This window comes from Oryctolagus cuniculus, chromosome 5, assembly GCF_051225735.1.
Source record: "Oryctolagus cuniculus isolate XC-2025 breed Fujian yellow rabbit chromosome 5, ASM5122573v1, whole genome shotgun sequence".
NCBI classification, from domain to species: Eukaryota; Metazoa; Chordata; class Mammalia; order Lagomorpha; family Leporidae; genus Oryctolagus; species Oryctolagus cuniculus.
The window spans coordinates 132,058,815-132,082,764 of NC_142871.1; the positions used below are offsets into that span (position 1 = coordinate 132,058,815).

At 51.2% G+C, this 23,950-nt stretch overlaps 1 protein-coding gene across 3 annotated transcripts in view; it reads right to left on the reverse strand.

The window, feature by feature from the left end:
* Positions 1-23,950, reverse strand: part of CMTR1 (cap methyltransferase 1) — a 49,664-nt gene that overhangs the window by 1,307 nt on the left and 24,407 nt on the right. Inside the window, exons 9-23 of one of the 3 annotated variants that reach the window (XM_051854781.3) lie at positions 22,614-22,812; positions 21,762-21,880; positions 17,919-18,015; positions 17,087-17,219; positions 16,184-16,363; positions 7,914-7,970; positions 7,116-7,173; positions 6,273-6,341; positions 5,251-5,382; positions 4,276-4,398; positions 3,573-3,664; positions 2,951-3,019; positions 1,684-1,731; positions 876-988; positions 428-536 (exon numbers count right to left, since the gene is read on the reverse strand). In XM_051854781.3, coding sequence (XP_051710741.1) covers positions 428-536; positions 876-988; positions 1,684-1,731; positions 2,951-3,019; positions 3,573-3,664; positions 4,276-4,398; positions 5,251-5,382; positions 6,273-6,341; positions 7,116-7,173; positions 7,914-7,970; positions 16,184-16,363; positions 17,087-17,219; positions 17,919-18,015; positions 21,762-21,880; positions 22,614-22,812 — 1,598 coding nt within the window. Of the gene's footprint in view, positions 1-427; positions 537-875; positions 989-1,683; positions 1,732-2,950; positions 3,020-3,572; positions 3,665-4,275; positions 4,399-5,250; positions 5,383-6,272; positions 6,342-7,115; positions 7,174-7,913; positions 7,971-16,183; positions 16,622-17,086; positions 17,220-17,918; positions 18,016-21,761; positions 21,881-22,613; positions 22,813-23,950 lie in introns of those variants that run through there. The other 2 variants (XM_089333258.1, XR_016234104.1) reach the window with 2 other exon arrangements.

The following is a 23,950-nucleotide window of genomic DNA, read 5'->3' on the forward strand; positions in this document are numbered from 1 at the left end:
CCTTTCAGTGTCCCCTGTAGGCCCCAGCTTTCCCCAACAAGCAGCTGTGGCTGCTAAGATGACCCAACTGGATTCCTATCGCTGACAGTCCTGGGCTCGCCCACCACTATTACTGTGGTGCCAGGGGCAAGTGTCGGACTGATTACAGGCACAGGAGGGACCTGGCCAGTGGACGCTGGGCTCCCGGGGGACCTGGGACCTCAAGTCCCAAAGGGCCAGGCTGCAGACCTTAGCACACTGCCACTGCCAGGCCAGTGTCAGGTCACACAAGCAGCCCCTCAGACTCGGGACCCCCAGCCATCACAGCAGGCTGGCATCACTCTGCTCCCAGCTTTTAGGGGGCCCTGCTGTGCCACTGGATGCCAGGCTGTCATCCTGGCAACAGTACTGGGGCTGTCGAGCACAGGCTTCGAGAGGGGCTACTCACTGAAATGGGGCAATGGAGTCTGCGGGGAGGTCAAAGGTCGACTTCTTGGTTTTCTTGTTGTAGAAGAACTTCCTCTTAAAGCTTTTGCTGAATCCCATGGTCCACGGCTCTGCCGAGAACAAAGGACACTTAGCAAGGACACAGGACCTGTAGGGGCGGGTCCAGCTGGCAGGGGCACTCCTGCCTCTCTCCAGGAGCAGGGAGGGCCACCCATGAGGATACAGCCTCCCTCCCCAAGCCACCAGGCTTGCCATTCTGGGTCCACTATTGGCCATCACAAAGGCCCTTCTGCCACGGAGCCACCTTGTTCTACCTGCAGTCCTGGCTCCCAGGACCTAGAACAGCAGGAGAGGCTCGAGATGCCATCCCCCTAAGGGACCAGTGGAGCTCAGCAGGGCAGCCTGTCTGTCCCCCACTCTGGCTTGCAGTGGGAGAAGGGGGCACCCACCATTCACCGTCCTGACGATGTAGAGGCCCGTGGGTACAAAGTGCCGGTCATCCCGCCCTGTGTAGCTGAGCCTGGGGGTGCCACTGGAACCCTTGATGATCTTCATTTCCAACCTGGCTCCCCAGGCAGGAAGAATGAGACAGAAAAGCCCCAGCATTAGCCTCTGGGTAGTATCAAGGTCCTACCAGCCACAGTGTTTCATCCTGGTTCAACTTCAGGAGGTGGCAACTCCCAACCAAACAATGGAGGTGGAGCAGTCACAGGTGAGCCTGCCGTGTTACTGCTTTTTGGGGGCTCCAAGGTGACCGCGACAATGGGGAGACAAGACCACAGGTGCCAGTGGGTCTTCAGTTCCCCTCTTGGCATCACTGGCCACTGAGTTTAGAGTGAGCACCTCCAGGGCACTAAGATTCAGCCTGCTGGCTCCCAGGATGAGACACCCACAGCCTGCCCACCACAAAGAATATAAGGAGGCATTTATGCCCCCGCTACCCCTCCAGGCTCAAGCTCAGTCTCAGCATGGGGAGCTGGGATTTAGTGTTTCAGGCCCCTCACAGGGACAGCCGTTAATGAGTACAGCATCAACGAGCCTGTATTTCCGCCTGACACACCTACCCTGCTCCTCTCCTAACAGGGGAGCTCTAACAATCAGCTCGCAGCCAGGGGGCTCCTGGCTACAGGTAGGTGGGGCATGGAGGGAGCCACTAGGGCCTACTTGCCACCCTACCCCCAACCCACCTGGGCAGAGGGAACAGAACCTGGACAAGGCTGCGCCTCCCACCCTGCTCCCCACGGGTGAGGCACTCACCTGACAAAAATCTTCTCCATTTCCTCCAGCCTGTACACCTCCTTCACCCTGCAGGTAGAGGGGGAGAGGACACGCTTTCTGGGCCATTCTGCGGGAAGCAGCTGGCAGGCAGGAGGCAGCACCCACCCTTGCCTGTGCGCCAGGCCTTCCCCGCAACCGCCCGGCCTGGGGCACTGCTGTCCTACCCTGACAAACCTTACGTTTCCAGCGCTGCCAAGCAGCTCCTCGGGCCTGCCTAGAGTGACTGAGGAGTGCAACTGTGGGCCCTGGAGGACAGGTCTGGCCTACAAAGATGTCTGCCAGCATTCCCAGCCCCAGGTCACTTGCGCCGTCAACAGAGGCCAGAAAACCAAAGGTCAGGCTCTTGCCTACTTCGGTCAACTTGGATTTTTGGCCTTCTTACCATCCCAATACCCATACTGGATAGGGGACTCCTACCCAGATGTAGGACACCACCCCTGGGGGCCCTGACCAACTGTTCCTGGCTAAGGAGGCCCAGCAGGCAGACCTCCGGCTACTGCGCAGTTCCTGGCTGGCAGGACATCTGAAAACAGAAGTTGCTTTCAGACTTTGACATGGCATCTGTAGTGCACCCTCCCTTCCGGAGGTAATTCACTGAAGAAATCTACATTAAAAGGGAGATGAAAATGGATTCAATAAAGTGTAAACGGACCCGTCTACTGCCAGTGAAGCCCCGAGGAGCAGAGCCCTTTTGGTGATAACCTCAGGCCCCAGCTACCCTAGCAAGCTTTTTCTGCATCTGTCCTCCTCCTCTCCCCTTCAGGGGCCTGGAACCTTCACATCTAACAGGGAAACAAAGCCCAAGCACTGAGGACACCACTCCCTTACACTCCTATTCCCTAAGTACTCTTCTTTCTGGGAGGAAAAAAATAAATAAAAATAAAAAAGGCCAGGTGATAGGCTAATGACACCCAGGTGTAGAGGTGACAGGTGATAGGCTAATGACAAGCAGGTGTAGAGGTGACAGCTGGGCGTCAGTGCTCAGAAGCACACACGTGTGCCATGAGGACACCTTAGCCTCCACCTGTGGCAGCTTGCCCACTGCCGGGCAGGATGGGGGCTACACTGGGGCACAGGGACCACCTGCCCAGCACCCTGAAACACGGCTTGACAAAGGCAGTCTTCTCTCAAACTCCAACTGCCCAGTCCCCTCTGCTGAGCCCTCCCCTCCCTCATGGGACAGGAGAAGCCAACACTGGCCAGAGCAGCAACAGGGAAGAGGAGTGAGAGAGGGCGCCGTGCTCACCTGATGGGATTCATGTCAGGCCGACTGGGCTTGGACACCGCTTTCACAAACTTCTCAGCCAGCTGAATTCTGCAACCCAGACAGTCGGGCACACAACGGTGACTCCACCAGCACCCCTGCCCCAGGGTGTCTTCACAGCACCAGTGGCAAAGCCACTCAGCAAGGCAGCCCACCCCGCCTTTGAGGCCATCCGCACCCACGCCCTCCCTCACGTTTCCCTGTGTCTTGCTGGCTTTCCCAAAGGGTGCTCAGTGCCCTGAGCTGAACTTTCTGCATCTGTGCCAAGACCCCAAAGCAGGGCAGCCACTCCAGTGAGCCAGCTTAAATGGGGTGCCCTGAGCAAGGACGTGTTCTTTCGAGAAGACCCTCCTCCCCCCAAGGTCGCCCTCTTGTTCAGCCACAGTCTGGGCATCTTGCTGGCACATACGACAACCAAGGCCCAAGCCCCCGCATCCTCTGGAGCCGGTACCAATTTCACCCTCTGCCCTTGGGACTGGCCCATGGGCAGGGCGGGGCAAGCCTCGGGATGTACGTGTAGCAGATCAGGCCCAGGTGAGAGGCCGAGCTCCGACAGCCGCCTGCCCACCCCCCACCCCACCCCGGCCTGGGGCCCAGGTCAGACCGCTGGTTGAAGTGCTGCTCCCGAACATCACTGCCGTTCAGCACAAGGACGTCGAGGATGTGGATGGCACTGATCTTCCGCTGGGCCTTCCCCTGGAAGGACAAGTACACTGTCCGCTCTGCCCACCACAGCGTGCTGGCCTGCTGCCACCTAGGCTGGGGAAGGGTGGGAAGCTAAACGCAGGGTGCTTCTCTTGCCTCCCTCTCAGCACCAGACCGGCCAGGGCTTGTCAGGTGAAAAGCCAAGGCTCTGGATGATGGGCCCCCTTAAGCCCCAACCCCAGTGGGCAGCAGGCTGCTGCCACCATGGGCCTCCCACGGCCAGCCAGGACTGGGCTCCCAGCCTTTGCCACTTCTCTCGCTGCCTACTGTTCTGAATGTCATTGTATAGTAGTTAACACTGCTCCTGGGGAATGACAAGTCCCTTCCCGAGGGATTCTTGGTCAAACTAAACCCGCTGCCTGAAAGCATCCCCAAGGCCCTCACTGCAGAGATGACAGAGGGCCCCTCTGACACACACACGACCGCTCCTTCATACCTGAACGCCCTGTGGCCTGGAGCCACTGCTCAGGGAAAGGAACAGTTAGAAACCCTTCCTAGCCAGGGCCCTGTCAGCCACCACACCAAGCCAGCAAGTTAGCTCGGGCTTGGCAGAGGCCCGTTCCCCAGCTGTGGGGCCGACAGGGGGCAGAACCACCTCTGACCTCCCCTTTCAGCTCATGCACAATTTCCACAGAGAGCAGGGTGTCCCGGGGCAGCTCTGTCTTCAGGTCCAGCTTCACCCAGCGGTCTGACTGGCGGCCATCCCATGTGTAGATCTGGGACTTCTACAGGCAGAGAGAAAGGGGAATCAGAAAGGCACGGAGGCCGAGGAGTGAGAGACCTGGTTCTCCAAAGGCCTTTGGGTTGGCAGCTACTAGCGAAGGGGGTTGGGACACGTCAGAGAACAATGTCTAGGAGAGGGGACGTTTGTTGTGCTAGTTTTCTGCTGCCTCAGCAGAGGGAAGCAGAGATCTGGCTTCGTCCTGTTGCCAGGGAACAGGGCAGGGGATCTTTCAAAAGACCTAAGTCATGATTAGTGGCCCTCAAGAAAGCTCCGGCTGGGAGTATGTGGGGGGAGGGGGGCTGGTGAAGGACAAGGAGTGAGAAGTACAAAGAGAAAAGGACAAAGTGTGAAGGCACCAAAGTAGTAACTGAAGAAGGGATCACATTAAACAGACAAGTCAGAGCTGAAAGAAACAGCAATAATTTTACTCAATTAAGTAAGATAAAGAATTTGCCAAGGCTCTCCCTCACCTCATTTTCGATTCCAAGGGCCCCAGAGAAAGGACAGGGGATGTCTTTGCAAGCCAGGGGATGACAGGGTGAGGGCGGTGATGGCAAAGAATGGCTGCAGGCGCTCAAGCCAGATGAGCCCACTGACCATGCTGCTAGGCAGGGAAGCTCTGCATCACAGGAAAAGGGGAGTGTTCCCTTCAGAGCACGCAGAGTTGAAGAAATAAATACACGAAGACACAAGAGAATGAATGAAAGGCACAAGGGAAACTCAGGAAGAAAGGAAACGAAGCTTCAAGCACCTGCGCCAGGGTCTGAGTGCCAGCTCCTTGGCGCCGAGAGAACGTGCGCAGACTCGAGGCGCTCCCGCCTGAGCGCGGGCAGGAAGCCCGCTGCAGACTCACCCCGAGGCCGATGAGGAACTTCTGCTCGCTGCCAGACACCATGCAGCGGTAGTCCAGCACGGGGCGGATCTTCTCCAGGGTCTTGGAGGTGAGCAGCGTGGGTTTGTAGCTGAAGATGTCAATCTCGGTGCCCTGCAGCCGTGGGTCAGAGGAAACACTGCTGGTTCGGGGGAAGGGACAGGCACTCAGCATGGTGCCTGGAGGGGGTGGGCCAGGCTGGGAGAGGCAGGGACAGGAAGCACTTGCTCTGGAACCACGCTCCCTGCGGCGTCTTCTCTAGCTAACCATGCACTAAATGGGATCTATTTCCATCTGCCTGGAGTGCTCCTGCAGGACCTATTAGGAAAGGCTGGGGAAGAAAGAACCCCGAGGCCCCTAGTAGAGATGGATTTACCAGAGCTGTAAGGAAATGTCACCAGGATATAGAAGCTGCCCTTCAATAAAACTGAAGGCAAGGATTCTCCAGCGGTTGGCTGGATAACAATTAAGTGATCTCTACTCCATTCAGAAAAATGTACATGCTACTCTTGAGGCTACCTCCTTCAGTCCCTGACCCTCACAAATCAGCACCCTGGTCCAGGATCTAGGCCAGACTTAAATGAGAAAAGCTGGAGGTAGAAAAAACATGGAAGAACTCACAGCACCCGTCCACCACAAGCAGGACAGAGAAGCTGAGGTTGGACCAGCCCCACTGTGGGCTCCCCAGCAGCTCCATGGCCCTCTGTCCAGGATTCCACACCTCCTCAGCAGGCTAATCCCGCAGAACCCTGAGCTTGCCAGGCTCCCATGGCCAGCACCACCCTTGAGTGGCGTGAGTGCTGGGCACAAGCACATCAGGATGTGCTAGGAACTCAACACCATGTGTCCAATGTCCTTGCCTGTGGTGGCCTCCGCCCAGCCCCTCAGGGCTTGGCAGTGGCACCTCCCAAGCCTACAGGAGGCCAGGGCTCTGGGGCCTCAGTGACTCCTTCCACATCTAGAGTTAGGCCACCGCCTGTTTCCACCACAGATGTCAGACTTACCTGAATTAGCTCAAAGAATTTAGATTTCGGGTCAGAGGAAGAAGGCGCGACTCGAGCCTGGTCTGGGATCTGAAAGGAGAGCGAGGAGAGCCCCGTCACGAGCCCTGCTGACCAAGGCTGTGTGTGAGCAGGTGCAGGCAAGGGGCCTGTTCAGACTGCAGCAGAGGAAATGGAACACAAGAAAGGGAGCTGGACTGGGCTGGCAGCGTGGCGTGGGGGGTAAGGCTGCCGCCTGCAGTGCCGCCATCCCATGGGGTGCCAGTTCGTGTCCTGGGGCTTCACCTCCGATCCAGCTCCCTGCTAGTGGCTTGGGGAAAACAGATGCAGATGGCCCCTGCACCCATGGAAGAAGCTCCTGGTTTCAGCCTGGCCCAGACCCAGCCATTGTGGCCATCTGGGGACTGAACCAGCAGATAGAAGACTCTCTGAAGCTCTTTCAAATAAATAAATAAATCTTGAAAAGGAAGGAAGGAAGGGAGGGAGGGAGAAAGGGAGAAAAGAGAAAAAGAAGGAAGCTGGAAAGTGGGCGAGGGAGTTGGGCGATTCCAGACCTGTGGTCGCACACTTCTCTCTGGGGCGCTTTGTGGGCAGGGACCACCAGTAGCAAAATGAAGCCTGTCCACCTCCCACCCCATCCCTTCTGACCCACCTACTGACAAACTGGCAGTGCCAGGCCGAGGAGGCAGCGCCCTGCAGCGCCCAGAAGCCAGCTCTGCGGTACTGTTAGAGGCAGCCACTTTCCAGGTTGGGTGGGCGGGGATCCGCAACTGACAGGGCTCGGGGCAGCCCTGCTCTCCAGAGCCTCTCGGCCCGACAGTGACAACGGGCCCGGGAGACACTCACCCCCCAGAGCTGCAGGCACTCTTTGCGGATCTCTGCCTGCCGAGGTTCACTCAGGGTCCTGAGAAAACGAAGCCAGGAAATGGTTAAATCCTCCGAAAGCACAGGGGCAAGCTCCCTGTGTGCCCCTCACAACCCACAACCCAGAGGAGGCCGACACCGGAACGCACGTGCACACACAAAGGCTGTGCCCCGCGGCCAGGTGCTCACTGCACTCAGGGCCGCTCCTCCTGACGACAGGCGTACGTGGAATGGGATTACCATCCCTTCCACCGCGGGACACCTGCTCTCTGTGGAAAGGGGAGGTCAGAGGTGGTTCTGCTCACTGTTGGCCCCACAGAAGGAAGGTGACTACCCCCCTAACACACACACCTATGCCGGGGCCCCCACACAGCCCTCTTCCGATCACCCTTCAGCACGTCCTGGGTCCTCCTCTGTGACACGCCACAGAAGACCCGTCAGCAGAGGTCCACACACCTCGTGCAGCTGCCACAACTCCTGGTCACCCCCACCGGAGGTTCTCCCTGCCCACCCCTTACTCTGTCGCCTGAACACTGTGTTTCACTTGTGCCATGCTGCTGACTCTGAGGCACTGCTAGGAACTCTTCCTGTCTCCTTTTCCTGGTTATTTGCCCAATGGCGACTTATAGTCTCTGAGGACCAGTTCACACCATAGGCTTCTGTGACATCCTTCACAGTCCACGTGTGTGTTGTTGCAATGAAATAAATAAAGAGCTTTGGGGAGGAGCAAACAAATCTTCCCTTGAAATAGGTGAATTCAGAAAAGGAGGCAACACTTACGTGTCTTGAACAAAGGCGTGGATTTTGGCCAGAGCTTTGATCTGCAGACTACAATGGCTAGTAGAGAAAGAAATGGTTTGATCTCAGAAGGATTTCCACACAAGACAGCCACATGACATCAGGACATAGCCAGAGCTACGGCCATCTATATTTAGGGAATAGGCTGAGTGGTTGAGAGAGGGCCACTCCAAGGTGCAGTTCTATGGAGCCCACCGGAGGCTAAGGGCAGAGGGAAAGAATCATGTCGAACCCTCTAGACACTCAATCCCAAGTCCTACTGAAGAGAAAGCTTTTGATTCTACCTTTACATAATTTGAAATCAGGGGCCGGCACGGTGGTGCAGCAGGTTAAAGCCCTGGCCTGAAGCGCCAACATCCCATATGGGTGCTGGTTCTAGTCCCAGCTGCTCCTCTTCCAATCTAGCTCTCTGCTATGACCTGGGATGGCAGTAGAAGATGGCCCAAGTCCTTGGGCCCCTGCACCCACATGGAGACCCGGAAGAGGCTCCTGGCTTCGGATTAGCACAGCTCCGGCTGTTGCGACCTTCTGGAGAGTGAACCACTGGATGGAAGACCTCTCTCTCTCTCTCCCTCTCTCTGTAACTCTTTCAAATAAATAAAGTAAATCTTTAAAATAATAATAATTTGAAACCAGTGACAAATATTGTAATTAAAGCAACAACAAATCCTAGTTGCAGTTCAATTACATACTAAGCTGGCTGAACCCATTCATATTGATAGCTGCCCTTTCTTTTTTACTCTTCCCTATTACACATAACATCTTGCATTGAATAAAAAGTTAGGAGGCATACAAAGCAAGAAAATGTGACACAATGATGGCGGCAAACGGCCCAATAGAACAAGACCCAGAGATGGCTGAAACACTGAAAGTCTGGATGGGGCCTTTAGATAGTGATAAACATGTTAAAAGATCTACTGGAAAAGGCAGGCAATACACACAAAAAGATGGAGAATTTGAGCAAAGATAAAGTAACTTCTGTTTTACTTAAAGATTTTTATTTTTCTTTGAAAGGTAGAGCAATAGAGAGAGAAACAGATTTTCCATCCTCTGGTTCACTCCCCAAATAGTCACAAAAATGGCTGGTGCTAGGCCAGGCTGAAGCCAGGAGCCCGGAGCTCCAGCGAGGTCTCCCAAGTGAGTGCAGGGGTCCAAGCACTTGGGCCATCATCTGCTGCTTTCCCTGGCAAGTTAGCAGCGAGCTGGATCAGAAGCAGATATAAGGTGGAACCCAAACTGATGATCCACTATGAGATGCTGGGATCACAAGCATAGCTCAACCCACTGTGCCACAACACCAGCCCCAGTACCTGTATTTTTTTTTTAAATATTTTATTTGAAAGGTAGAGTAAAAGATAGAGAGAGAGAGAATCTTTCATCTACTGGTTCACTCCTGAGATGGCTGCAATGGCTAGGGCTGGGCAAGGCCAAAGTTAGGAGGCCTGGAGCTCCATCTGTGTCTCCCACATGGGTGGCAGGGGCCCAAGTGCTGGATCATCTGCTGCGGCCCTCCCAGGCTGCCATCGAGCACGCAGCCGAGACTTGCACCAGGCACTCTGATGTGAGATGTGGTGTCCCAAGCAGTGTCTAAACCGCTGTGCCAAATATCTACCCCAAGACATTGAATTTTAAAATTTCTCAAAACAGAAACTCCAGGCTCAAATGGCTCCACTATCAATGATTTAAAAAATATTAACTGCCGGCCGGCGCCGCGGCTCACTAGGCTAATCCTCCGCCTAGCAGCGCCGGCACACCAGGTTCTAGTCCTGGTCGGGGCGCCGGATTCTGTCCCGGTTGCCCCTCTTCCAGGCCAGCCCTCTGCTGTGGCCAGGGAGTGCAGTGGAGGATGGCCCAGGTGCTTGGGCCCTGCACCCCATGGGAGACCAGGAAAAGCACCTGGCTCCTGGCTCCTGCCATCGGATCAGCGCGGTGCGCCGGCCGCGGCGGCCATTGGAGGGTGAACCAACGGCAAAGGAAGACCTTCCTCTCTGTCTCTCTCTCTCACTGTCCACTCTGCCTGTCAAAAAAAAAAAAAATATATATTAACTGCCAATCTTATATAAATTGTTTCAGAAAATAAAAATAGGAAACACTTTCTAAATCATTTTATAAAAACAGCCTAACCCTGATACTACAACCAAAGACTTCAGATGAATATAGAATTAGGAACTAACATCCTACATGATTAAATTTCTGGGCCTGGCGCTGTGGCTCAGCAGGTTAAAGCTGCTGCCTGCCATGCGGAGTCCCTTATGGGCACCGGATTGAGTCCCAGCTGCTCTATTTCCGATCTAGATCTCTGCTGATGGCCTGGGAAAGCAACAGAGGATGGTCCAGGTGCTTGGACTCCTGCACCCACGTGGGAGTCCCAGAGGAAGCTCCTGGCTTTGGCCTGATCCAGTCCAGGCTTTTGAGGTCATCTGGGAAGTAAACCAGCTGATAGAAGATCACTCTCTCTCTGTCTCTCCTTCTGTCTCTCTCTCTATAACTGTGCCTTTCAAATAAATAAATAAATCTCTAAAAAAGAAAATTTCTATAGATACAACAGAAATATTTAACAAGGTTAAACATCTATTCATGATCAAAAATTTCCAGCAAACTAGGAATAAAAGAAAAGTTGTCTTGATAAAGGACATCCACAAAAAACTATATAGCTAGCATAATACTTCATGGTTGAACATGCACACTAAAAAATGAGGAGTAAGGGCCGGCACCGCGGCTCAATAGGCTAATCCTCCACCTGTGGCACCAGCACCCTGGGTTCTAATCCCGGTCGGAGCACGGGATTCTGTCCCAGTTGCTCCTCTTCCAGTCCAGCTCTCTGCTGTGGCCTGGAGTGAAGTGGAGGCTGGCCCAAGTGCTTGGGCCCTGCACCTGCATGGGAGACCAGGATGAGGCACCTGGCTCCTGGCTTCGGATCCGCGCAGCGCGCCAGCCGCAGCACGCCAGCCACAACAGCCACTTGGGGGGTAAACCAACGGAAAAAGGAAGACCTTTCTTTCTTTCTCTCTCTTTCTCTCTCTCGCTCTCTGTCTACCTCTGCCTGTCAAAAAATAAAAAAATAAATTAAAAAAAAGAGGAACAAGGCAAGATGGTTGATGTCATCAACTCAGTATTATACTGGAGGAACAATCAGTGCCATAAGACAAGAAAAGAAAGGCAAGACAAAGAAATTGGAAAGAAAAGAGTGAACTATCTTTTTCTTCATGATTCGGCATGTAAAAAATCTTAAGGAACCTGCCAACATCTACTAGCATTTATAAGTAAATCAAGCATTCTCACAGGATACAGGCAATATACAAAACTCAACTGTATGGGGCTGGTACTGTGGCATAGTGGGTAAAGCCGCCGCCTGCAGTGCCGGCATCCCATATGGGCGCTGGTTCTAGTCCCTGCTGTTCCAGTCCCAGTAGAAGATGGCCCAAGTCCTCAGGCCCCAGCACCCGCGTGGGAGACCCGGAGGAGGCTCCTGGCTCTTGGCTCCTGGCTCCGGCCACTGCGGCCAACTAGGGCATTAACCACTGGATGGAAGACTTTCTCTCTGCGTCTCCTTCTCTCTGTGTAACTCTGACTTTCAAATAAATACATAAATCTTTAAAAAAAAAAAAAAAAGTCAATTGTAGGGGCTGGCACTGTGGCGCAGCAAGTTAAAGCCCTGGCCTGCAGTACCGGCATCCCATACAGGCATCGGTTCAAGTCCCAAGTACTTCACTTCTGATCTAGCTCTCTGCTAATGGGCCAGGAAAAGCAGTGAAGACTGTCCAAGTCCTTGGGCCCCTCCCGCCATGTGGGAGACCTGAAAGAAGTTCCTGGCTCCAGATAGGCGCAGCTCTGGCCGTTGCAGCCAACTGGGGAGTGAACCAGCGAATGGAAGACCTCTGTCTCTCTGCCGCTCCTCTCACTGTGTAACTCTGACTTTCAAGTAAAATTACATTAACAAAAAGAAAAGGATAAAATACTTATGGATCAATTGAACCAAGGATGTGAAAGACTTGTAACTGAAAACCAGAAAACACTGCTTGAAAGAAGGAAGACATAAATAAATGGAAACACCCAGTGTTCAGAAACTGGAAGACTCATTAAGATGACAATACAAGGGACTGGCATTGTGGCATAGCGGGTAAAGCCGCCGCCTGCAATGTGCCCACTGCATATGGCCCATCCCAAATGGGCGCCAGTTCAAGTTCCAGCTGTTCCACTTCCAATCCAGCTCCCTGCTAATGCACCTGGGAAAGCAGCAGAAGATGGCCCAAGTGCTTGGGCCCCCGCACCCATGTAGGAGACCTGGAGGGAGCTGCTCCCTCCCCCACCAAAAAAAGATGACAATACTGTCTAAAGTAACATACATTTTAATCTATGAAATTCCAAAAGTGGTTTTTGCAAAAAACAGAAAAATCCAGCCTATAATTCATATGGAATCTCAGCGGACCCCAAATAGCCAAAAGAACACTGAAAATGACAAGTAAAGTTGAAGGATCCATACTTTTCAATTTCAGAACTTACTACAAAGCTATAGTAAACAAAGCAGTGTGACCTTAGCCAATGGAACAGAGAGCCCAGAAAGACTCTTATGCATATGGTCAAATGATTTTCATTAAAGGTGCAGGACCATTCAGTGGAGAAAGGACAGTCTTTTCAACAAAAAGTGCTGGAAAAACTGGATATTCATATGCAGAAGCGTGAAGTTGGATCTAATCCAATACACAAAAGTTAACTCAAAATGGATCGAAACATAAATGTAAGAGCTCAAACTATAGAACTCTTAGAATATAATATAAGGGAAAAGCTTTATGACATAGTAATGATTTCATGGATATGACACCAAAAGCTCAAGCAATAACAAAAAATAGGTAAACTGGACCACATCAAAACTGAAAACTTCTGTGTGCAGCAAAGGACACAATAAACAGTGAAAAAAATCACAGAGAGTTAATATTTTGAAATTTAAATCTGATAAGGAGTAATATCCAGAAAGCATAATGAACTACCATTACTCAATGCAATATTAAAAAATGGACAAAAGATTTGAATACACATTTCTCCAAAGAGATACAAATGGCCCATAATCACATGAACAGATGCTCAGTATCACTAGTCAGAGAAATGCAAATCAAAACCTCAATTAGATACTACTTCATATATATTAGGATGTCTATCATAAAAATTGGAAAATAACAAATGTCAGAGTGTACAGAAATATGAACTCTAAAAAAAGCAGGATTTTATTTATTTGAACGGCAGAGTGGACCAGCACCGCGGCTCACTTGGCTAATCCTCCGCCTGCAGCACCGGCACCCGGGTTCTAGTCCTGGTTGGGGCGCCAGGTTCTGTCCCGGCTGCTCTTCTTCCAGTCCAGCTCTCTGCTGTGGCCTGGGAAGGCAGTGGAGGATGGCCCGGGTGCTTGGGCCCTGCACCCGCATGGGAGACGAGAAGGAAGCGCCTGGTTCCTAGCTTCGGATCAGCACAGCGTGCCAGCGGTAGTGGCCATTTTGGGGGGTGAACCAACGGAAAAGGAAGACCTTTCTCTCTGCCCCTCTCTCTAACTCTGCCTGTCCAAAAAAAAAAGTGACAGAAAAAGAGAGGAAGACACAGAAAGAGACCTGCCATCCACTGGTTCACTCCCCAAATGCCTGCAACAGCTGGGCCTGGGACAGGCAGAAGCCAGGAGCCCAGAACTCCATCTAGATCTCCTATGTGGGCGGAAGGGGGCTCAAGTACTTGGGCCATCGTCCACTGCCTTCCCAGGCACATTAGTACAGAGCTGGAGTGGAAGCAGAGCAGCTGGGACTCAAACTAGTGCTCATATGGGATGCTGGAACTGCAGGGGTGGCTTAACCCACTGCTCCACAACACTGGCCCCTGAAATTTGAACCCTTGTGTATTACTGCTGCTGCAGTCACTGTGGAAAATACAGTGGTTCCTAAAAAACAATAAAGCTACATGATCCAGGAATTCCACTTCTAGATATACCTCAACAGAACTGAAAACAGGAACTCAAGCAGGTATTTACACACCATTGTTCACAGCACTATTATTCACAACAGCTGTAAGGTGAAAACCAACCTAAACATCCATCAATAGGGGGCTGGCGCCGTGGCTCACTTGGTTAATCCCCTGCCTGCGGCGCCAGCATCCCATATGGGCGCTGGTTCTAGTCCCAACTGCTCCTCTTCCAATCCAGCTCTCTGCTATCTTCTGGGAAAGCAGAAGATGGCCCAACTCCTTGGGCCCCTGCACCCACATGGGAGACCAGGAAGAAGCTCCTGGCTCCTGGCTTCGGATTGGCGCAGCTCAGGCCGTTGTGGCCATTTAGGGAGTGAACCAATGGAAGGAAGACCTTTCTCTTTCTCTCTCTCTCTCTCTCTCTCTCTCTCTCTCTCTCACTGTCTGTAACTCTACCTTTCAAATAAAGAAATAAACCCTTTAAAAAAAAAATCAATGGATAAGCAAAATGCAGCACATATACACACAATGAAATATTATTCACTTTTAAAAAGGAATAGAATTATAATTGCTACAGCATGATTTATCTGCTAAATATAAGCTAAATACAATAGTAAAATTACTGTAAGATTCTTTTATATGAGAGAATAAGCAAATTCAAACACAGAAAGTCCAAAAGAGGTAAGCAGGGTCTGGGAGAAGGGGAAATTGGAGAATCACTGCTTAATTGGCAGAGTTCCTGTTTAAGATGATGAAAGCATTATGGAAATAGTGTTGATGGCTATACAACGCGAACATCCTTAGTGTCACTGAACCTGGGAAGCAGCAGGTTATGGCTCAAGTGCTAGGGCCCCTGCCACCCACATGGGAGACCCAGATGAAATTCCTGGCTCCTGGTTTTGGCTTGGTCCAAATGGCCTGGCTGTTGTGGCCATTTGGGGGAGTGAACCAGCAGATGGAAGACCCCTCCCTCCTTCCCCCCACCTCCCTCTTTCTCTCTCTCTCTCTCAACTCTGCCTTTCACATAAATCAATCTTAAAAAAAAGTTTAGTTCTGCCATACATCCATGTGCATCTGTAGCAGATGCCTGGTTCAGCAAAACGAGTACATGGTCCCACTGTGCTGCAAAGCCCTACCTTTGTGGATTCTAGGCTGCTCCCTGGCTAGTCTCCTTACCTGTAACATGCTAAAACTGAGTGTCTGCTGCACCTTGGTACCTAGCATTACTAACAAGATGAGAGAGTTTATGAAACAGTTCTGAGGAAAGTTAAAATACTATGGGATGCTGGAATACCAGGGAAAAGCAAGCATTGTGGCACAGCGGGCTAAGCTGCCACCTGCAATGCCACCATCCCAAATAAGCACCAGCTTGAGTTCCAGCTGCTCCACTTCTGATCCCGATCTCTGCTAATGTGCCTGAGAAAGCAGTAAAAGATGGCCCAAGTACTTGGGCCCCTACCACCCATGTGGGAGACCTGGATGGAATTCCTGATTCTTGGCTTCAACCTGGCCTAGCCCCGGCTGTCGTGGCCATTTGGGGAGTGAACCAAAGGATGGAGATCTGTCTCTTCGTCTCTGCTTTTCAATTAAAAAAAAAAAAAAAATTTCCTCTCCTTCTACCATTCCTCCAGGGCCACCTACACGTCCCAACTTCTCCAGGAGACTTGTGATTGGCCTTTTGAACACCCTGTTCGGTACTGATTCATTACCACCATACAACCCTCCATCTTTCTAAGGCCTGCTCACTGAGAACTGAATCAACTGTCACAACTTTAAATTACTGCCACTAATGGGTGAGCGGAAGGGGAAGACAAACAAATTGAAGAAGGTAATAAAAACCAATATCCAGATTATCCATCTGAAGGAACTCGTGAACTGGTAAAAGCTTTGTCACTTCAAAAGCATGTCTGTACACCTGCTATCCAGCCCTCTTCTGCATCCAAAGAGGGCACCTTTCACAAAGCAACAACCGCGGTGGTCTTTTACAAACAGCACCAATTAAATGGACATCGCTATGCCTCCAGGGAACAAGCTGTTGGGGGTTTTCACAGTCATATTCAGATGCCTTTGGGCAGGCCTACAACGCCTTCCCCAGCCAGAAACCCACCTATAGGCCTTATGACAGGACATGGGAGCAAGATGAGAACCCCAAAGGTCTTCAAATTCCTGGGGAGCCCTGGACCAAACCCAGTAACCGATTTTCAGGGTTGACAAAGTAATAGCAAGAACCAGTCACTGTATTTAGTCCTTAATGCTCTGGTCTTCCTTGGTGCCCCAGGGGGCCCTGCACAAACAGCTGGTTGGCTTACCTCTCATTAGACCGTATCATGTAGTCAGTAAATTCATGATCTCCTTTGATCACCTCCAAGGGGACCACAAGGTTGACATCGGAATCGGTGTTTCGCAGCTGGTTGAGCTTAATATTCACCGAGAAGAGGTAATCCCGAACGTCATCTATGCCCACCTTCAGGCCCTTACACACCACATACCTGGCAGGAGACACCGTCACTCCGCTAAGCAAGGGCTTCCTCACCACACCACACATGCCTTTCCTCCCAACCCCTGCCGAGTCACAAAGCTAACAGCTTCCCTGTTCAACTCTCAGTCTGAGCACAAAGAACAGCATACACAGACTCTGTGCTGCCAAAGTTGACCTCAAACCCTTCCCTTTTATGTCAGGCTGTGTTTCTACTCTCTGAGGCAGTGGCTTCCAACACGCTGCACCAGACAGGCTGCATCCTTGTCACCTAGGGAGGCAAATTGTTCAGTTACAGCCCTAGTGACTCAGACTCCCCAAGTGCAAAGCCCAGCAATCTGTTTTTACAAGCCATCTGGCAATTCTGATTGGCTGTACTTTCATCTCATGTGTAGGTACTGGGTCCACCTGGGATGCCAGCAGTGCCTCTGGATGGCAGTTCTCTTGCCCCTTCCTCATTCCTGTCCCTCCAAGTGTCCTTATTATTGGTCACCTTTCCTCAGGGCAATCTAAAAATCCCCCAAATACGCATGCAGATAAGGCTTGTGGAGGAGGTGAGGATGAGCTGGCACATCACAGGACTACTGAGAGCCAAGTATCCTGACTCTCTCTCTCTCTCATCACTTCTTTAAGGTGAAACGTTTCAGTGTAGAGTTCATGCCAGGGAGATGCACCAGGGCTTGCTGTCCTGACACACAGCTAACTATCCTGGCTGAAAGACAAAGGAGGGCCTCACCTCTCTGAGTTGGCAGGACGGCTAGTAACGGGTTTGAAGAGGCACACTCGTTCAAAGCAGCAGTACAGCAGGTAGATGAGCCCCACGCTAAATGGTGTGAACAGGTCAAAGGTTTTACAGATGAAGTGGCCGCCTGGATTAGAGAGAAAACATCAAGAACAGTCAGTGAGACTCTCCAAGGAGCTGACTGAGCCAGTCTCAGGGAGGTAATAGGACAAAGTCAAGAAACCAGCACCTGGGCCGGCGCCGCGGCTCACTATGCTAATCCTCCGCCTAGCGGCGCCGGCACACCGGGTTCTAGTCCCGGTCGGGGCGCCGGATTCTGTCCCGGTTGCCCCTCTTCCAGGCTAGCTCTCTGCTGTGGCCAGGGAGTGCAGTGGAGGATGGCCCAGGTGCTTGGGCCCTGCACCCCATGGGAGACCAGGAAAAGCACCTGGCTCCTGGCTCCTGGCTCCTGCCATCGGATCAGCACGGTGAGCCGGCCGCAGCGCGCCAGCCGCGGCGGCCATTGGAGGGTGAACCAACGGCAAAGGAAGACCTTCCTCTCTGTCTCTCTCTCTCACTGTCCACTCTGCCTGTCAAAAAATAAAAAAGAAAAAAAAGAAAAAAAAAAAGAAACCAGCACCTGGGTTTATTAGAAGTCAGAACAGGGAGAATCACCCTGGGAGAACATTCTGGAGATTCCATAAACCTTTCTTCCCTAAATTCCTTATTTAGACACCTGATCTAAGAAGATTTCTTTTTCTTTTTTTTTAACTTCCCAGCCAACCCCTGAACATGCTCTTGTCCAGCAGGGCCTCTAAGGGTCCTGCAGAGGGGGCGGACACGGCACCTGTGCGGACCACGGACAGTGCCATCAGGAACTGGCACAGCAGCAGCTGCTTGCTGAGGATCTCCTGCAGGTTCTCCTGGCCCTCCACCGAGAAACCCTGAAATGAGAGCACAAGTGTTGGGGTGAGAAGGAGAAGTGGTAAGCAAAGCACCCCCGGCTCATCTCCATCAGGAGTTCCTGAAGTATTCTCCTGACCTCTACCAGCTGACCAGCACACAGCTTCGCAGGGCAGCTCTTCCGGCAGTGTCACACGGCTCAACAGGTTCCGAGGCCCCGGCCCACTACTGGCCCAGGGCTACTTCTCTGCTCTGTCCCTCCCAGGGGAAGGAACCAAGTCTGCTTTTCCAAAGAGATGCTCATGAGCATTTTTAAATTCACGGAGACATCCAGGACAGAGTAAGGCAGAACTCAGGTAAACACTGGCTATTCCTGGGCCAGCCACAGGACAGGACTTAAAATGCCCTGAATACAGTGGAAATATTCTGCTCGGGCTCACTAAGTACTGCACATACCGCTGACAGGCCCCAATCTGAAAACAGGAGAAAAGTGAACACAGCTCTGACAGCCACAGTTACCTCCCTCTCTGACAGCCAAGGATGTACTTATGACACCCCCTTCCCTGTCCTAAGACCAGGAAGCCTCTTTCCTCCAGCTGGCAGCCTCTCTGGCCAGGGTGTTTTCTCAAAGAATGTCTGAGCTGCTATACCTAGAGTGGTCTCTGTCCTTGTGAGATTCCAACACGGAGAAGACAGCCGATGGTCGAGCTTACATAGAAGCAAAGGAGGCCCAGAAATCTGAATATAGACCTACCATATGACCCAGCCATCCCACTCCTGGGAATTTACCCAAGGGAAATGAATCAGCAAATAAAAGTTATCTGCACCCCCATGTTTACTGCAGCTCAATTCACAATAGCTAATGCCTGTCAACTGGGCCGGCGCCACGGCTCAGTAGGCTAATCCTCCGCCTTGCGGAGCCGGCACACCAGGTTCTAGTCCCGGTCAGGGCACCAGATTCTGTCCCAGTTGCCCCTCTTCCAGGCCAGCTCTCTGCTGTGGCCAGGGAGTGCAGTGGAGGATGGCCCAAATGCTTGGGCCCTGCACCCCATGGGAGACCAGGATAAGCACCTGGCTCCTGCCTTCGGATAGGTGCGATGCGCCGGCCACAGCGGCCATTGGAGGGTGAACCAACAGCAAAGGAAGACCTTTCTCTCTGTCTCTCTCACTGTCCACTCTGCCTGTCAAAAAAAAAAAAAAAAAAAAAAAAAAAAAGCCTGTCAACTGAAGACTGGATAAAGAAATCATGGGATTTGTACTCTATGGAATACTACACAGTGGTAAAAAAAAAATGAAATCCAATTATTTACAACAAAATGGATGAATCTGGAAAACAGCATACTTAGTGAAATAAGCCAGTTCCAAAGAGACAAATACCATAGGTTCTCCCTGATCTGTGATAACTAATAGAGCACCTAAAAGGAAATCTGTAGAAGTGAAATGAACATTTTGAGAAGCAATGACTTGAACAGCACTTGTCTTGACTGTTGAAGAACAGGTTTTTTTTTTTCTTAATGGAGAATGGGACTGGGTATGGGAGAGGGTGGGGGAAGTGGGGTGGGAGTAGGAATGAGGATGCATATGATGGGAAGAATCACTATATTCCTAAAGTTATACTTATGAAATTTGTACTCATTAAATAAATGGTTTCTTTGGGAAAAAAGAAAAAGGAGTAAAGGAGGCCAGGGGATTGCAAAGGGGCAGGGAGTTGTTCAACGGGTATAGAGCTTCAGTTCTGCAAAAAATAAAAAAAAGCACCAAACAATAACAACCCTGGAGAACTGCTGCACAACAATGTGCACAGACTTAACACTACTGCAGTGTGCACTTAAAAACTGTTAGGGGACAGTGTTTGCTTAGCAATTAAGATGTTGCTTGGAACACCCACATCCCACAGTGGAGTCCTGGGATCAAGTCATGATCCCATTTCTGATTCTAGATGCGTGCTAATGTGTACCCCGGAAAGAAGCAGATAATGGGTCAGGTAACTGGGACCTTGCCATCTACACAGGAGATCTGGATTGAGTTACCAGCTCCTGGCTTCAGCTTGGCTCAACTCTGGCTGTTACATGCATTTGGGGAGTGAATCAGTGCATGGGAGTTCTCTTTATCTGCATCTCAAAGAGACAAAAAATTTAAAAAGAAAACTTAAAGTGGCATAGCAGTTACTTGTGATGCCAGATCCCATATTGCAGTGCCAATTCAAGTCTCCACTGCTCCACTTCCAATCCAGCTTCCTGCTAATGTGCCTGGGAAGGCAACAGAAGATGGTCCAAGTGATGGGGCCCTTGGCACCCATGTGGGAGACCAGGCTTCAGCCTGGCCTAGACCTGGCTGTTATAGCTATATGGGGAGTGAACCAGTGAACAGAATGTATCTCTCTCTCTGTTTCTCCCCATCTCTCTATTGCTCTGCCATTCAAATAAATAAACAAATCTTAAAAAAAAAAAAAAAAACTTTAAAAATGATTAAGATAGGGGCCGGTGCTGTGGCGTAGCAGGTAAAGCCATTGCCTGCAGTGCCGGCATCCCATACGGGCACCAATTTGAGTCCCGGATACTCCAATTCCAATCCCGCTCTCTGCTATGGTCTAGGAAAGCAGCAGAAGATGGCCCAACTCCTTGGACCCCTGCACCTGTGTGGGAGACCTGGAAGAAGCTCCTCACTCCAGGCTTTGGATCGGCCCAGCTCCAGCCATTGCGGCCATCTGGGGAGTGAACCAGTGGTTAAAAGACCTCTCTCTCTCTGCCTCTAGCTCTGCCTTTCAAATAAATAATCTTTTAAAAAAATGATTAACTTAATAAATTTTGTTATGTGTTTTTTACAATTAAAAAACAAACTAAAAATGGAGGCTAGTCTTCATTAAGCTGACCCTAGCCAGGTCAAATCTTCCTGGCTCAGTCCTACAAAAGTAGAGCTAACTCAGAATTAAAAATGTTTAGCAATGTCTTTCAGACTTACAGACACTTCCCCAAATGCATGTCTGTTCCTAAGTTAAAAATAAAAAGCAGCCCAGGTGAGCAATCCTCCACAGGGTCAAAGCAGGGCAACCCAGACTGCAAGGGCATCTCACAAGTACTGAGATCCCCTTCTACTCGGCAGGAGCAGCCTTCCCTTCCAGCCGGCCCGAGCCTGGCTCCCTGCTGTCTGCTGCTCTGCACACTGCTCTGGGGAGCCAGGGCACCTTCCGATCCTGGGCCACCATCCTGACCCCCTTCCTTCACCCGCTGCCTGAGAGGCCACCCAACAAGCTCCAGGGGCTTTTCTCTCCTGCAGCCACATAACCCTGGAGCAACAGCCACACTCTCTGTCCTTTCTGTAAGGAATGCAGGAAGCATTGCCTCCGGTGTCAGATTACTGGGTGCCTCAAGCAGCATAGCCCAGCCACTGACAGAGTTTGGGGATGCCTCTGAGTTGCCTGTTGAGCCTCTGCCAGGCTTAGGAGTGGCCACACATAGACAGCTCTCACCACGAGCAACACCAAGGAACTAAAGCTTCTTCAGCTTTGCCTGTAGTTGGTTTTGGTAATGGTCCTTGTCTCATCATTCCTCATGGCCAAAAAAGCCCTTTGATGAAGTGAGCTAAGAAGTTCCACCCTGTTCCAAGCAAAAGAATCCACAACATCACAGTCTTTACAAAATTATCATAGAAAATATGTAGAAAAAGAATAGAAATGTAAATCCTACCTTTCTGAATAGTGAGCTATCTTCTTTGGGTGTAGCTAAAAGACCCAACCAAAAACAATTCCCAAACCTCTGAAATAACAAATCTCTCATAGGTCACCTACCCCATCAGCCATCAGAAAGTGGACACCTTTCCGATCTGTATTATCCAGGACAAAATTCCGAAAAGCACTGATGTTCTCTGGGCGGGTGATATCTCCATCTCCATCGATCCCATGCTCACCTGGTAGGACACAAGTGTCACAAGGCACTTACCTGCCTTGTAGTCCCAGAAGCTGGGACACAAGCTCTGTGGGACAATGACCAGAGGTACTACGGGACTCTTGAGACACGGCACCCATCCTATACAGCTGACTGAAGAGTGATTGGCCAGGAGGAAGAACAAGGCCTGCTGTATTAGGCCAGATCCAAAAGTTGACCAGCTAACGGTTAGCAACTGAAACAGAGGGCCTTCCTCTTCAAGACCCAGTTGTGTTTAATGAACCTACACTTGAGAATCAACATCCATTTTTTACTGAAGACTGTTAAGGAAGGACCCAGGATTTGCAGATAAATCACAACAATCAAGATAGAGAAGAGCCGCTGAGCTCTGTACCCAGGGCATTCTGCACCCGTGACAGGGCTGGAGATGGGCATGGGGTGTGTATTTGTTAATAACCTTGCCAGTTCTCAGCCAGGGATCAGGCAGTTTCATTATCTCCTGTCACCACAAAAGAATGCTCCTGGAAGGAGGGATTAATATGGCTTCAATGAGAGTAAGCCTAGTGGAGTGTTTAACCTGTATTCTGCAAACCCAGGACAGTCTAGAGGGAACCAGCTCTCACAACAGGGTCAATGAAGCCTGGACCCAGGGCCTGAGGGAAGAAAACATGGCATGTGGGTAACAGCTGCTTCCAACCTGCAGCGCCCCACAGGGCCACCCTCATACCACCAAGTGCTCTCCTCAGTGTCCCTACCGTAGTAGGGCTCGAAGAGTTCACTGGAGGCCGAGTAGAAGTCCTCCAGCTTGAAGTCATTAGGGCCCTTCAGAGTCATCCCAAAGCCCTTTGCGTGCCACTTCTTCCTCCACAGCACATACTCCGAGAAGCCACCTGGGCCCGCACAGACATCAGCAAAGTATAGGAGATCAGGGTCCCGGTCCTTTACCAGAGGCTTCTGCAAAGGCAAGCAGGAAATGGGGAAGAAGGGAAGAAGATGGTCTAATGAGAAATAGGAAGAAGAGGCAGTGGGAGTCTAATAGTCCTTTAAACAAGTATGACGCACACTTCCTGCCAGGACCACAAAAAACGTAACCCTCCGCCCAACCCACCCCCTAAACACACCAGGCTGAGCTCAGACTCCTAATAAAAACATCACTGTGAGTGTTTAAGCGTGCTTTATTTTTCAAAGTCTTTTCCTTGCAAGCTTCTGCTCTTCTACAGAGCAGAATAGATGCTGTATGCCCCATATTACGGATAGGGAAAAAGAGGCACCAGGACCCGAGATAACCTGTTTCCAGTAAGTCTGCAACAAGGCAACGTCAGAATCCAGGCGGCCTGACTGCTAGACTCAGGTCTTCCCGTGTGGCTGGGGCTTCAACACCATCCCTCCAGCCACCCGAACCTGCCTTTCCACATCAGTCTCCGCTTTTCTCCTCTGCCTCTTGGCTCACCTACCTTTTATTTCCAATTGATTTTCTATTTTGGATAAATTTTAAAATAAAAGTTGCCAGGATAGTATAGAGTTCCTGTATCCTTCATCCAGTTTCCAGTTTTGTTAACACCTTGCACAACCCTGGTGGCTATCAAAACTAGAAACCATCAGTGTTAAAATGAAACTCCAGGGGTTGGCACTGTGGCATGGCAGGTGGGGCCACCGCCTGTACCGGCATTCCATATGGTCACCGGTTCAAGACCCAGCTGCTCCACTTCTGATCCAGCTCTCTGCTGTGGCCTGGGAAAGCAGCTAAAGATGGCCTAGACCCTTGGACCCCTGCACCCGCATGGGAGGACCCAGAGGACGCTCCTGGCTCCTGGCTTCAGATCAGCGCTGTGGGGAGCAGCCCGGACTGGACTGAGTTACTGGAATTAAGACTTATTCTATGCATCTGCTCTCCCACAATATGGCGCTGGGAGAGAAGTAAACAGCTTCCGCACAGCTGCCTCCAGTTCAGCCAATAAACTGTAGGACTTGCTCCTGATTGGAGGAGAGCAGCGTACTCGGCGTGTGGGCAGCCGAGTTGGGATTGGCGGAGGAGGACTATAAAGGAGGAGAGAGACGGCATGCACCGGGAACATCTATGGGGAACATCTAG